Raw genomic sequence first — 15,267 nt, forward strand, 5'->3', positions numbered from 1 at the left:
TATATATATATATATATATATATAGGAAAAAAATTTTAAAAATCATCATCTGCAGATGATTATGTATGCATACCTAGAAAACACAAATATAGCAATTGAAAACCTATCAGACATATTAAGAAAGGTCATTAAAATAATAATTATTGTTTCCTTAAGTATGCAATAATCTGGTAGAAAATATTATCATAAAAGGAAATTCATCCTTCAGAACAACAAAATAATAAAATACCTATGAGTAAATTTAACAAGTAATGAGTATGACCTACTTAAAGAAACATAAAACTTGTTGAAGATCATAAAAGTCAACATGGATAAAAAGACTCAATTTTTTAAGATATTGGTTCTCAAATTAAAGTGCAGAATTCATTGCACTCTATGTCACTAAATGTCAACCATTTTGTTCTCTGTATGTTGTTCAACTTGGAACTTGACACATACATATATTTTTGTAATTTGCATGAAGAAAGGTGGAAATTGTTAAAAGTGGTTGGTGGTGGAACATGAATTGCGGGTCACTTTCACATTCTACTTTACACATATCTGCATTGTTTGCACATTAAAAAATAAGTGTGTATAATGAGAGACAGAAGAGTGAGAGAGAGAGAGAGAGAGAGGAAGAGATTGATTTCTATTCAAGAGATATATCTTTTTTCCTAGGTAAGTACTAAGGTTTTTTTACTTTTATTTATTTACCTTGAGAGAGAGAAAGAGAGAGAGCGAGAGCGAGAGCGAGAGAGCACAAGCTGGGGAGAGGCAGAGAGAATCTCAAGTAGACTTTGCATCAGTAGTGCAGAGCCCTACAAGGGGCTTGAACTCACGAACCAGGAGGTTGTGATCTGAGCCTAAGGAGCCACTCAGGTTCCCTCCCACTTTTTTTTTTTTTTTAAAGTCATAGATGCCTGTGAGAATTTACTGAATGTTATGACCCCTCTCCCCACTAAAATGAACATATGTTTATGCATAACTTTGAAACAATTTCAGGTACAGCGCAGAGGCAGCCAATTAAGAGCATCTACTCTAGGTTAAGAGACTCCCGTGGACCCCAGCATACATTTGGCTGAGGGAGCACCAAAATGGGTGTGGGCTACAGGCTCTTCAGCAGGGTTACGTTCTCCCTGGGTGCCTGCAGCAAGGCGGCTGGAGGTAAGAGGCCCAGCTGGCTGCCCCTCTCAAGGCAGGTGGGAGCAGCAGACAGAGTTAGGAGCGATGTTAACTAAAGCAACATGAATGAAGGCAGAGCAGGCAGACCTGGGTGCTTCCCCCAGCCAGCAATCAATTCTTCATGGAAACCTGCAGCTGCAGGGGTTATGTGGGAAGAGCAGGGTCTTCTGTTTATCCCTAAATTACAGCTGTGGAGATTTGGGGGCGGGAGAGAGAAAGGGAAGAAGTCAAAGGTGGTTACTCAAATGGGTCACCTGAGTAAAGGTGGCATTTACCATCTTGGTCATCTGTACGTATGTAATTTTGGAATGACCAGAGTCAGTGCCTAACTGTAAGGATGAGAGGCTTTGGAATACTGGAGAGGTGGGAGCAGCACCTTCCTCCCTCCTTTGACAAAGCTGAGATGATCAAACCATTTCTATACTCCTCACACCCTCAGCTGCATCTGCCTTGGGGACTGGAATCTCATTGAGGGGCAGGTGTTCAGAACAGCCATCCAATCATAAGAGGTTCACACAGCAGTTAGCCAAGACTTGGGATGTTAAATACATGCCTTTCTTTAATCAAACAAGACAGGATTGTGTTGCTTTTGAAAACCAAATTGTAAGGTGATCCAAAAGTAGAAAAAGTAGGTCATTTACATTAAATGGCCAAAATTAGATGACTATAGATTAAATCTCCTTGTGGACTAATTCACAGATTGTAGGAAAAATTGGTTTTCAATTTTTAAAACAGGTTAGTGTGTTTTGGAAGCTGCTCTATTTGTATATTTGGCTATACCCAGTAGAAACATTTTTCTTATAAATATAATGCAATTAATGAGGTTTTTGGGGTTTTTCCTCCCTCTTAAGTTTTTCTCCACTCCAATAAAAATAGCATCATTTTATTTTCTCAATATAAAAATAATCCATTACTGATTTTATTTTCTTAATTTTTTTTTTTAATTTTTGAGAGACAGAGACAGTGACAGCAGGGGAGGGTCAGAGAGAGAAGGAGACACAGAGTCTAAAGCAGGATCCAGGCTCTGAGCTAGCGATCAGCACAGAGCCGGACGTGGGGCTCGAACTCAGGAACCGTGAGATCATGCCCTGAGCCGAAGTTGGACACTCAACCAACTGAGCCACCCAGGTGTCCCATTCTATTACTGATTTTAAAGAATGGACAGGAAAGTTTAAGAAAGTAAGACATTCCCACTATGTCTGTTCTTTTCTGAAATTTTTCCTCCCATTTCATATAGGCAGGGAAAAGTCCTAATGACTGAAGGTAGGGTAAAGTGAGAGACTGGGAGAAACAGTCGGAGAGGGAGTAGAGAAGGAAAAAGAACTATTCCTCAAAGAGGGGGAGACAAACAAACAAACAAACAATGGACAAGGGAACAAATGCGGTTTCTCCCGGTTCACAAGAGAAAGGCAGGTTCCAGCCACAAGGAGCAGCTATCCTCAATCTCAGGGATTGGCAGAAGAAAATGAGTGGCAGGACCTGATGTTTTGGGGAAGGAAAGGGGTGGGCCGGCTCCTGCCGCACTGCTGTTGGGAGTGGTAATTGGGGTCCAGAACTCACTGGTGACGTGACCCTTACGTGAGCAGGAGCCGACGTTTGCCGACGTCCTTCTAATCCTGGTCGTGGTTTTGTCGGGTTACCAGCTCTCTATTGCCTTAGGGGCGGGCGGGCCGGACGCCTGAGAAGGAGGAGGAAGTAATTCCCGGGATCCCGGCAGGTCTGTGTATGGATGGGAGCAGCCTGGGGGGATTTCTTCTGTGTGGGTAGCTGAGGGTTGAGACAAACCCTGCGTTCTCAACACCCTTACACTATCCCTGGCCCTTCTAAGAACAGAAATGGTGGGCTTTGGGGGCCGGATCCCAGACCAGGAGGGAGGAAATTTGAAAACTTTGGCATCAAGGGCCTTGAATCGGGAAGGGCACATATTAAGATTCTAGTCCTGTGTGCATCCATCTACCAAACCCGAATCTTGGGGCTGTGCGTCCGTCATCCCCCATGTATACAATGTATACATTCCTCAGTAGGGCGCTGTATACCGACCAGAGCAAAAAAATAAAGAATCTGCCCCTAATCCCTGCAGGTCAGTGTAAAGGTGGGATCGTCCCGCGGCCCCAGGAAGGGTGGGGGATGGTAGAGGTCCTTGCCTTAACTTGGGCCCGTTTCTGACTCCAGCTATCTTCCTATTATTTTATGTAGGAAAAAGGATGTGATGGCCCCTACAGGGAAAATGACTATCGTTGGTGGTTGAAATGCCTTGGGAAGGGAGCTCTTCTTTTGCTCCTCTGCTTTTCCATATTCCCTCGCCCGCCTCCTTTTCCGGTTGTTCAAAAGGGGTGTGGCTTTTGCTGGAAAATGGCCGATTGCTAATGGTCGGTGCTGCGTTAGTGGGTGAGTGGACACCGGGCTGATGTAGGGGTAAAGGTTTAGAAACCAAAACATGAAATCCGTTTGACAACCAGGGTCCTGAATTTGGAAAAGCTGGTATTGAGACTCTCCGAAGTGCTGTTCTGTCTGCCAGCCGGCTGCCTCTGTCGTGTGTCTTGTGTATCTGTGCACACACTTTACGGCCAATTTAACCGTAGGAACAGGAAGAAGAGGACATTTGTCCAGGAAAAGTAGGTCAAAGTGAGGGTGGTGGCGATATTTGGGACTCCTGAGGTGGAGAATGTGGAGACTGCAAACCCTAGTGACCTCATGAACCTCCTCCGCACCCCCCCTCCTTTCCTCCTCTTTATATCATATTGGAGCTTTCAAAACAAAGTGCTCTGCAGGTACTAGACAAAGAAGGAAATGGCTGGGGGTGGGGGTGTCACGAGAATCTTGAAGTAGGGATGGGAAAGATCTTGCTCCAAATTATTCTTTGGAGTACGTGTCCTGGGTTTGTCTCCTTCAGGCAAGCACTCAGTCTCAGAGTTCTCAGTCCTTAGGTTTGGTGGGGGATACAGAAACTGAGATGAGAGGGGAAGGAGATTGCTCCAGAGCCGAGGAAATTGGTATAATGGGTGAAGGGAGGAGTGTCCTGGAACCTTGGAGATGCGGGGGGGGGGGGGGGGGGGGGGGGGGGGGGGGGGGGGGGGGGGGGGGGGGGGGGGGGGGGGGGGGGGAAGGGAAGGGCGAGCTCCAAAACTTTGTGCATTTTACGTCTGTCCGTCTTCCAGACCATCTCTCCACCACAATCTGATCCGTTACACAGAAAGAGCTGTGGCGTCACTTTTGAAGGAAGCGACTGACGTGGGTGGGGTGAGGATGGGTGGAGGCTTGAAAGAGATAAAGGAGATGGGGAAGGGAGATAATAAATTTCAAAGCCACAGCTCTATGAGGAGTGGAAGGTGATGTTGGGCTACATAGAGCCAGGGCCAGAGATTCAGGAAAGGGATGTGTGTCCCGTCCAAGGTGAGGTCCTTCTGTGCCTTGATCACTCAGCACCCTCCTCCCCACCCGTTTATATGCAGGTTTGCAGGACACAGTGGACTTCCAGGCAAGGAGGAGAAGGAAGAAAGTGCCTAAACCTGTGCGGGTGAATGTGGGGGCGCCACTAACCCCAGGACATCTGGGGTAGGGGAGGTAGGGAAATAATTAGGTACCTTAAATTTAACATACTGGGGTGGGATGGTTGAACGTGAGGTTGGAGAATCTGGACGTGGGAAATTTTTCAAAATTACCTCCCACGTAGAGGAAAGGAATCAGTGGTCCAGCCCTGATTCACTGTCATGTCCCCATATGTTTGTCAGTCTGTAGTTCAGTCTGTTTGCATGCAAAGGCACAAAAAGGGAAACTGACGCCTTAAATCTTTCCTTCATTCCTAGGTTCCACTGTAACTGTAGCTGCAGCAGGGCCTGCCAGCTGTAGCTGAAGACTCCGCCCCCCACATAGGAGCACCCCTCTGGGCGAGAGCACTTTCACTCTGCCCTGGTTCAGAATTTGGTTTAGACATTGTCCCCAGCATGGGCCGTACTCGGGAAGCTGGCTGCGTGGCTGCTGGTGTGGTGATTGGGGCTGGTGCTTGCTACTGTGTATATAGACTGACCTGGGGAAGAGATGAGAAAATCTGGGACAACAACGATGAAGACGACAAGGAGGAATCTAGTGATATTGTAGAGACTGGGGTTGAAATTGGGAAAGGAGCTAAACCTAATGCTGTGGTGGGTGCTGTAGCTAGACTTCAGGGTGATTCAAAGGTGAAATCTGAGATGGGCGTGGTACTTGAGAGTGGTTCAGATGTAAAGGCAGAGGTCCACTTGGGGCCCCAGAGTGGAGGTGGCCTAGAGGCCAAGGCCAAAGCCCTTTTCAGCACCCTGAAAGAACAGGCAAGTGCAAAGGCAGGCAGAGGAACCAGGTTTGGTACCATCTCTGGGAACAGGACCCTTGCACCCAGTTTACCCTGCCCAGGAGGCAGAGGTGGAGGCTGCCACCCCACCAGGAGTGGCGCTAGGGCTAGGAGTAGGGCAAGTGGAAAAACCAAGGGAAGAACCCGAAGTAAGAGCACCAGGACTCCAGCCTCAGCATGGCCTGTTCGCAGGGTCAAGTTCAACTTTCCCTATAAAATTGATGATATTCTGGGTGCTCCTGACCTTCAAAAGGTTCTTAACATCCTGGAAAGGTCAAATGATCCTTTTATTCAAGAAGTAGCCTTGGTCACTCTGGGTAACAATGCAGCATATTCTTTTAACCAAAATGCCATTCGTGAATTGGGTGGTCTTCCAATTATTGCAAAACTGATAAAAACGAAAGATCTTATTATTAGGGAAAAAGCTTACAATGCCCTTAATAACTTGAGTGTAAATGCTGAAAATCAGGGAAAGATTAAGACCTATATCAGTCAAGTGTGTGATGATACCATGATCTGTTGCTTGGACTCAGCTGTGCAGATGGCCGGACTAAGACTCTTAACCAACATGACCGTGACTAATCATTACCAACATTTGCTTTCCTATTCTTTTCCAGACTTTTTTGCATTGTTATTCCTGGGAAATTACTTCACGAAGATTCAGATTATGAAACTAATTATAAACTTTACTGAAAATCCAGCCATGACAAGAGAGTTGGTCAGTTGTAAAGTACCATCAGAATTGATTTCCCTCTTTAATAAAGAGTGGGACAGAGAGATTCTTCTTAATATCCTTACTCTATTTGAGAATATAAATGACAACATAAAAAGTGAAGGGCTTGCATCATCTAAGAAAGAATTCAGCAGAAGTTCACTTTTTTTCTTATTCAAAGAATCTGGAGTGTGTGTTAAGAAAATCAAGGCGTTAGCAAATCACAATGATCTGGTGGTGAAAGTAAAAGTCCTAAAAGTATTGACCAAACTTTAATTGTATGTCCCCAAACAATATTGAGATAATTTTTTAGTTTGCACTTGGGAACAATTCATTTTGTAAATTCTTTGTTTGCCACTGAGCTTGCATGGCAAAGAGATCCTTTCAGCTGCTATTTTGGAATAATGAATATCAAGGATCATCAAGAGTGATGCTGGTGGTGGTGGTTGGTTTTAGGCTGGACCATTTTAAGGATGCCAAATGAATACTAGAGCTTGTATAAAGAAAGCATTTATTGATTCCATCTTACTACCTAGATTGAGATATTTTTTACTCTTTCCTCTACCTAAATTGACAGCAAACTAATCATAAATAAGCTATACTTTCACATTGGTTTACATTTGTTAATCTTAGACTCGTGTTTCATCAATAAAGCTGTGTGTTTTAACCAGAAAAAAAATTATTGTGTTCCTTGAGTTTATGATTTAGAAGACAAAATGTATTGAGACAAAATTATACTAACAAAACCATGAACCTCTGATCATGGCCAGACCCTTCCCATCAGTGCAGAAACTTCTGCAGGCAACAATGCTCAGGGAAAATTTTACAGAGAAGGGGGACACTACTAAGTAAGCTGAGCTTAAAGGATAGAATAAAAATGTGGATTTTTGGAGAATGACTGGTGACTTGGGAGACAACTTTTGTGTTCTGTTAAATATTGTCATAGCACAAAGTAGCACTACTGTTTAAACTGATGATAAATAGAATTCCTTCCTCCATAGTTTGGTATCTCTGAAGTTATGATGCATCTTACAGTTGATGGTATCTTAGCATTGTGCCATACTTTAATGAGAAGTTTCTTTCCCTTTTGTAGTGGTACATAAAATAATGATGCATCTAGTAATCAAAGACATCTTAGATCAGTGAAATTCTAGTCCATGAGAAAAATGTAAAAATGCGTTTAATACATAAAGGATGTATTTGGTCCATAATATGTACATCATTTTGTACTGATAGAGGTTCTGCAGTAGTTTGAGTTAGGAAACTGGCAGAGGGTCGAGGGGGAGTCATCAGATTCCCCTTACAGAAGCAATGTTTCAATCAAGGGGAATGGGTGCTGTTGCATCCCTACCGTATTCATATTGCAGATGGTGACTTAGAGCCAAAAAGGCAACATTATCAATCTCATTAGTGATAACTTAAATTTTCTTAATTTGTGGCTTGATTTATTTTTATTTTGTGAGACTTTTTTGTTTTAAACTTTACATGAGAGTGAGGGTTGGTAGAATATGCCACTTTGGCATAAGGATTATTTTGCGCTAAAAACATTTGAAAAAATGGGTTCGGGAAGGTAGGAGATAAAAATCTTATGTGAAAATTGTCTTCTCAATACCAGGAGGAAAGACCCATTCTTATCACCAGAGGAAGTTAAAGCTGAGAGATTTCTATACAAACAGATCTTGCTAAAGTAAATTTTATATTCCTTTAATCTTATATTTTAGCTACTTTTACTCAATTGCTTCATTTCCTTCCACCTACTATATAAGCACTTGGATTTTGCCACTTGTTTGGGTTTTCATTTCCTTATGATGGTTCCTATGACATGTAGAACTTACAACTATATAAATTTGTTTGCTTTTCTCCTGATTATAGTAATAATTTCATATAAAACTAGAAACCCTTGAGTTTTTTCTCTTCTTAAGAATAATATTGGGGTGCCTGGGTGGCTCAGTTGGTTGAGTATCCGATTTCGGCTCAGGTCATGATCTCACAGTTAGTGAGTTCAAGCCCCGCATCAGGCTCTGTGCTGACCACTAGCTCAGAGCCGGGAGCCTGCTTTAGATTCTGTGTCTCCCTCTTTCTCTGTCCCTCCCCTGTTCACTCTCTGTCTCTCAAAGATAAATAAATGTAAAAAACAATTACTCAAATTTGATAAGCAATGCATTTATATACAAGACGTATATTATAGAAGAAAAAAGTGGGTGGTACCTAATATTTGTCAGATACTGTTTGGTATTTTATATAGTTACCACCCCCTCCACTTAAGCTCTTCAACAATCTTGTCAAGTAAATATATTTTTATTGGAGACTTGGAGAATATAGGTAAGTTGCCCAAGATCACTCCATCAGTATGAGGTAGAGTCAGTGGCCTTTCAAACTTGAGAATTTGGTTGCTTTAATTTTTTTAAATGTTTATTTATTTTTGAGAGAGAGAGAGAGAGAGAGAGAGAGAGAGAGAGAGAGAGAGAGAGAGAGAGAGAGAATCTGAAGCAGGCTCCAGGCTCTGAGCTGTCAGCACCGAGCCTGATGTGGGTCTTACACCCATGAACCATGAGATCATGACCTGAGCCGAAGTCGGACACTCAACCACCTGAGCCACCCAGGTGCCCCAGCAATTGGTTGCTTTAAAGTCTATATCTTTGGAAACAAATGTCTGTATAATGCCTCCACAGATATTTGATACAAAACTCCCTTTAATGAAGACAGAGATGGAGATGATATTCTTTATGTCGAGTCCATAACTTTATAGATAACCACACAGCAAAGTGTAGAAGAAAGAGTAAAGTCTTAGGAGTTGCCAACAGGTGAGGTCCAGATGAGAAAGAGAGAAAATATTTATCTTGGTGTGCTTATGTGTCAGGTAGGATGAATAGAGTATTGAGCAAGTAATAATGACTTTTGTATTGATATGTTCAAGTTGGGGTACTAAATGACTTTTATAAAATTAGGTGATACTGTAAATAAACTTTCAGAGCCTGATTTAAAATCATTCTAAATTTATCCTAAAAAATATTCATTGGAGATACTTGAGAAAATAGAGGCAATGAGATCACACTTGTTTTCTGACCCAAATGTGTAGCTTGACCATCTAAAAACCATTCACATCAAGCCATGTTGAATTTGGGGTGCTGAGTGACTTTAATTACTTAACCTCATTTGAAATGTGAGTAAAAATGAGGTTAAGTAATAGAAAGCCACTATGTGGTATTGGCTCAGGCCTGAGTAGCATCCATCTGCTCTGGCAGATTTCTCCTCCTTCCTTCCTATTCTGTTCCCCTCTCCTTCCTTCCCACTTCTATCTTTATTTCCTCCTTCTGGAAGATCACTGGCTATATATATAGTCTCTTTGTGCTTCTGTGACCATTAAATTTCCATGACACCAGGTCACACACAGTGGGCATTTAATACAAAATAATAATCCTCATTGCTGTGGTAATGTGGCAGCCTAAGGTGTGAGTGGATGCCAAAAATTTTCTAACACTCTGGTTGAACAGAGACCAAGAAGGAACAAGTCTTTGCATGGCACAGCCCTATGTGCACGGCATGTACTTTTGATGTCCCACACCTGGTATTATCTGGAACCAAATAGCCCAGATCTTGGGAAGTGCTGTGTGAGACAGATGTGTGACAGCCTGGTCCAGGCAGGCCACATGGCCAGCCAAGCCACATGCCAATGTCCCGATGCTTTCACATTGGAGACTGCCACTCTCAGTCATTTTGGGAAGGGCACAGCTCTAGCATTGTGGCCGTGATTGTGGCAGATCATGGGGGCAGGGAGGAGGCAGTGTCCTTTCTTTAGAGATGATGGCAGCTCCTGGGAAACTGAGGAAATTAAGAACTCAGAGGATATTTTGAATTTGTTCTCATCTAATGATTTGAGTAATTAAGTGGGTCTATCCTAAACAAATGTCCAAAAGTAATTTTACAAAAATGAAGTATAGTTCTCTTATAAATTGTCACCCAGAGCATACTATTTCAAGGATCAGAAAAGTGGCTTTCCTTGTTTAAATTCATATTTTACTTGTCTCAGTAAACATCCCAAGTGTAGGTTTAGGAAATTGATGTGGTTCAGGCAAACTGTGTGCTTATGCTTATGTTTGGTTAATTTCTCTGCTAAGTTCACCCTGAGGGGTGGACTTTGACCAATGGAGACTAGTAAAGAGAGCTAACAGATAAATTCTTTTCTATCCCTTCTACTTAGACTTCTTAGATGCAGTAATTTTATGTGCCCTTACTGAAGACGTCATGCAATGTAAGTAATCAGATGTGTTTTATTGAAAATTTCTGTCCAGATGGATAACTTACCTAATAGTATTTGCTTTCCCTCCTTCCTTGCCTCAGTTCCCTTCTCCCCTCACACTTTATTCCTTGTATTATACTTCTCAAGGTAAAATTTTGCCCCAGGCCCAGTTTTCTGGTCTTGAGGTAAGAAACCACCCAAACTATTAATTCTAATTTTAATAAAATTAATTTTGTAATATAAGGTATTACTACAGTAGTTCAGTGCACCATGCTTCAAAAGTAGCAAACAAAAAAATAATGTTTCTACTTATGGAGAAAATTAACATTTTGAGATAACCAAAAACCTTCCCACAAGTTAAGCTGTCAGACAAAGTAAGTGTTAAGAATAGACACCTAGTTCACAATACACAGAACTGTAACAACAGAATAATTAAAAAGGAAAGCATTGAATTGTGTTTATTAAAATTTTGATAGGAACAAGTGTCTATTTTTATAATTTAGAGGTAGGAAAAACCTTCCTCAGTGTGATCAAATATCCAGAAACCATAAAGGAAAAATATGAAGGATTTAAATATACCTACTTTGACATAATGAACATCTAGCTAGGTCAGCTTGTCCTGATTTGCTGAGCACTAAATAATCATCTGATGATAATTTGGTTTCTGATGTAGATTGATCTTAGGGAGATAATGCTTTGAGCAGCAAACACTAAGAATCTGGTTTACTTGGTAATTTTTTTCTTATTGCAACACAAATCATCATTGTTTTATTTTCAAAAAGAAATGCTACCTCACTTGTTGATATGTCATGCCTTCTGCTAACTTAGAAATGTTCAATAAACAGGGGGGCTCTATGCCTAAGTAAAGACTCTGTATTATTATAAATGGTCAACAGGGCCAGAGAGTTACACTAAGCACAATCTCAACGGTGGACTGAATTATATGTTCATAAACCTGTATGGATAAAGTTACCCATCCAATAAGGCTTCCTGCTCTCCCCACCTCCCTTCTCCACCCCCTCAGGCCTATCTCCAAACACACACATTGTCCTAACCCTTAACACAAGGTCTGAGCGAGACCAAATGGACAGGGTCAAGCATGGAAGTAGATCATTCTGAAAAATAAATATCTATTATCCTGCTTAATATCACACCAGGGGCCATTATCCTAGTTTTCTATACCTTAAGATGGCAGCAAGATAGTTCTGGTTTAAAGGCAAGGAAGAATGACAATTTAGAGAAACCAGAAAAAAACTTTAGCTTGGGATGTGATGTAAAATGAATGTCGAAAGGTAGCATTGAAAATGGTCATCTTCATTCTTAGAAAAGCAATTATCAAGGCAACTTAGCTAGTCTCCATTTGTCAAAGTTCACCTTTTAGAGCATTAACTCTACTGTGTTTCTATGTGTGTAGTTTGGCTAGTTTGTGCAGCAATAGTCTTTTCTTGTTATGTGACATTATGTTAAATCATTCCTCAAGCTGTGTCTTGAGCAACAGTGGCATTGACAGTGGAAGAAAGGGCATCTATCATTGCTGTATTTTCTCTGGATTTGAAGTAAGGCAGTTGGCAGGGCCCAGGAATGGCAAGGGGAGACAGTTGGGCCAAGTGGAACTTTGATGGTACATACATTGAATTGCGAAATGTGATACTAAGAGTTGCATTATGAGTCCATTATGAAGGATAGGATTTACTATACTTTGGGCTATGAAAATTCTATAATTGATGGAAGGTGGTCTGGACCAAGAATTCTGAGTCAGCAAGTGAGGTACTCATAATGCCTCCTATCTCAGGATATATGACCACGAATGAGTTAATCACTGCACTTAAGCATTTTCAAATCTGCTGCCTAATTCTGTTGTCCAAATTATTACACATTGTCATCTTGCCTTGCAACCAAGTATAGGACATTGATGTTTTAGGAACACAAAACATGCTATTAGATCTTGAAGATGTGAGCAGTACTAATCAAGACATTTTTGCTAGCACCTGCAGAGGAGAGTGATATCCTGTTTGACAAAGTGGGTAAAATGCACTTTTTAATTTAAAAAATAAACGTTTTTTATGTTTCTAATTTATTTTTGAGAGATAGAGACAGCGCGAGCATGGGAGGGTCAGAGAGAGAGGAAGATAGATACAGAATCCGAAGCAGGCTACAGGCTCTGAGCTAACTGTCAGCACATAGCCAGATGCAGGGCTCGAACCCACAAACCGTGAGATCATGACCTGAGCGGAAGTTGGATGCTTAACCAACGGAGCCACCCAGGCACCTCAACTTTTTAACTTTGTAAAAGGTTTTAAAAAAAATGAAGAAATAATATATAGATAAAATGAAATAAGTATAAGAGGGAAATTGGGACTGAGACTGTTGTTTGAGTTCTTATTGCAGCAATTGATTGACTTGTTATAGTGTATTATTTCTTTGCTATACTTCTGGATTGCATTTATTTTTATTGTATTTAGGATTTTCACATATACGTCATTGGTGTGATTAATCTGTCATTTTATTTATTTTTACATCACCAAGTATTTTTAAGCTGAAGTATGATTGACACACAACGTTATATTAGTTTCAGGTGTACAGTACATTGTGCTATGGTCACCACAAGTGTAGCTACCATCAGTCACCATGCAATACCATTAACTATATTCCCTATATTGTACCTTCCATTTCTATGACTTTCATAACTTGAAGCTTGTACCTTCCACTCCTCTTCACCCATTTTTCCCATCTTCTATCCCTCCCCTCTGGCAACCACCAGTTCTCTTTGTGGTTTCTGCTTTTTTGTTTCTTCATTTGTTTTGTTTTTTTTTTTTAGATTCCACATATAGTGAAATCATATGATATTTGTTTTTTTTTAATCTGACTTATTTCACTTAGCATAATACCCTCTAGGTCCATACATATATCAAATTTTGGTGTTAAGATTGTGTAGGGGTGTTTTTCACTTACAAAGTTGTGTCTTCATAAAGAAGAAAATTATCAATATTTTCCTTCACTTATTTTATTCTTTTTAAAGAAATTCTCCCTTACCATAAGGTCATGAAGATTATCTACATTATCTTCTAGCAGGTTTATTGTTTTGCCTTATCTCATTTAGATCTACAATTCACCTGGAATTTATTTATGTATGTGACGTGAAGTAAGTGTCAAGAATCTGGTTTTCCCCCACAGAAGGATATCCAATGGACCCAGCACCATTTCTTCAGAAGACTATCCTTTCCCTATCATATTTGTGATAACTTGTTGGCATATAGGTATGGGTCATTCTTTGTCCTTTCTATTTTGTCCATTAGTCTATTTTTGCTTAATCTTTATTTATTTTTGAGAGAGAGAGAAAGATATATAGACAGAGTGGGGGAGGGGCAGAGAAAGAAGGAGAGAGTATCCAAGCAGGCTCTCTGCACTGTCAGTGCAGAGCCCCAAGCGGTGCTCTAACTCACAAACAGCAATATTATGACCTGTACTGAAATTTAGAGTCAGAATCTTGGCCAACTGGGTGCCCCTGTGCGTCAGTCTATTTGTTTATCCTTGCATCAATTGTGCTTGAATCCTGTCATAATTACTGTAGCTTTATAATGGATCTTAATATTTGGTAGTATGAATTATCTTTATTGTTCTTTTTCAGAATTCTCTTGGTTATTTTTGGTGGTTTGCATTTCCATATTGATTTTTAAAATAAGATTGCCAATTTATACTCATATTAGTTCAGATTTGTACACATTTTGTTAGAATGACTCCTAGGATATGATGGTCTCTCAATGCTACTTTATTTTTTTTTAACGTTTTTTATTTATTTTTGAGAGACAGAGAGAGACAGTGTGAGCAGGGGAGGGTCAGAGAGAGAGGGAGACACAGAATCGGAAGCAGGCTCCAGGCTCTGAGCTAGCTGTCAGCACAGAGCCCGACGCGGGGCTTGAACCCACGAACTGTGAGATCATGGCCTGAGCCAAGCCGGACGCTTAACCGACTGAGCCACCCAGGCGCCCCTCTCAATGCTACTTTAGATGGCTTCATTTCTATTTTTATTTACCAATTTATTACTATTATTATTTTATTTTAGAGAGAGTGCAAGCTGGTGAAAGGGGTGAGGGAGAGAGAGAGAAAGAAAATCTCAAGCAGGCTGCGCACGCTCAGCATGGAGCCCAATGCAGGGATCAATCCCACAACCCTGGGATCATGACCTGAACTGAAATCAAGACTCAGACACTTAACTGACTGAGCCACCCACGTACCCCAAATGGCTTTGTTTTTAAATTTTCATATTCTCGTTGTTCACTGCTGGTATATGGAAATAGAGCTGATTTCTAAAAATATACTGACATTGTATTTAGTGGACTTGTGGAAATCATTTATTAATTTTTATAGTTTATTTGTAGATTATTTTGGATTTTCTACACATGCAATCATTTTGTATGTGAATTATGATTATTTTTTTCCAGGTTTGTTCCTTTTATTTTTTCTTCCTTTATTGTACTGTTTACCATCCGCAGTCACATTCACTTTGATGAATAAAAGTGGTAATAGTGGTCATCTTTTCCTTGTTAACTGATCTCAACTGAGCTCAAAGCTCTCCATATTTCAGTATTAACTATTATGTTTGTTGTTGTAGATAATGTTTATCAAATTGTAGAAGTTCTCCTTTATTCTTGGTTTCCTAGAAGTTTTAAATCATGAATGGAGGTTGAATTTTATCAAGTGTCTGTTCTGCATCCATTGAGACATTTATGTAAGTTTTTCCCTCTAATTACAATAATGTGGCAAATTATGTTGATTGGTTTCTAAATGTTAATTTACCTTTGTAGTTTTAGAAGAAACCCAACTTGA

At 40.6% G+C, this 15,267-nt stretch overlaps 1 protein-coding gene across 3 annotated transcripts; it reads left to right on the forward strand.

Moving 5' to 3' along the window:
• The first annotated feature begins 2,735 nt into the window (after nt 1-2,735).
• Nucleotides 2,736-6,898, forward strand: ARMCX1 (armadillo repeat containing X-linked 1). 3 transcript variants are annotated; one of them, XM_029929864.1, is made up of 4 exons: nt 2,736-2,878; nt 3,358-3,549; nt 4,614-4,725; nt 4,968-6,898. In XM_029929864.1, exon 4 carries the CDS (start codon nt 5,106-5,108, stop codon nt 6,474-6,476), a length of 1,371 nt encoding a protein of 456 aa, XP_029785724.1. In that variant the 5' UTR covers nt 2,736-2,878; nt 3,358-3,549; nt 4,614-4,725; nt 4,968-5,105; the 3' UTR covers nt 6,477-6,898. The 3 variants fall into 3 exon arrangements, with proteins under 3 accessions (XP_029785724.1, XP_029785726.1, XP_029785725.1); XM_029929866.1 differs by lacking the exon at nt 3,358-3,549 and adding an exon at nt 3,621-3,776; XM_029929865.1 differs by lacking the exon at nt 3,358-3,549.
• Nucleotides 6,899-15,267: the final 8,369 nt, after the last annotated feature.

This window comes from Suricata suricatta, chromosome X, assembly GCF_006229205.1.
Source record: "Suricata suricatta isolate VVHF042 chromosome X, meerkat_22Aug2017_6uvM2_HiC, whole genome shotgun sequence".
NCBI classification, from domain to species: domain Eukaryota; kingdom Metazoa; phylum Chordata; class Mammalia; order Carnivora; family Herpestidae; genus Suricata; species Suricata suricatta.

Coding starts and splice junctions, on each gene's coding strand:
- ARMCX1 (XM_029929864.1), top strand. CDS start 5,106: ATGGGCCGTACTCGGGAAGCTGGCTGCGTGGCTGCTGGTGTGGTGATT.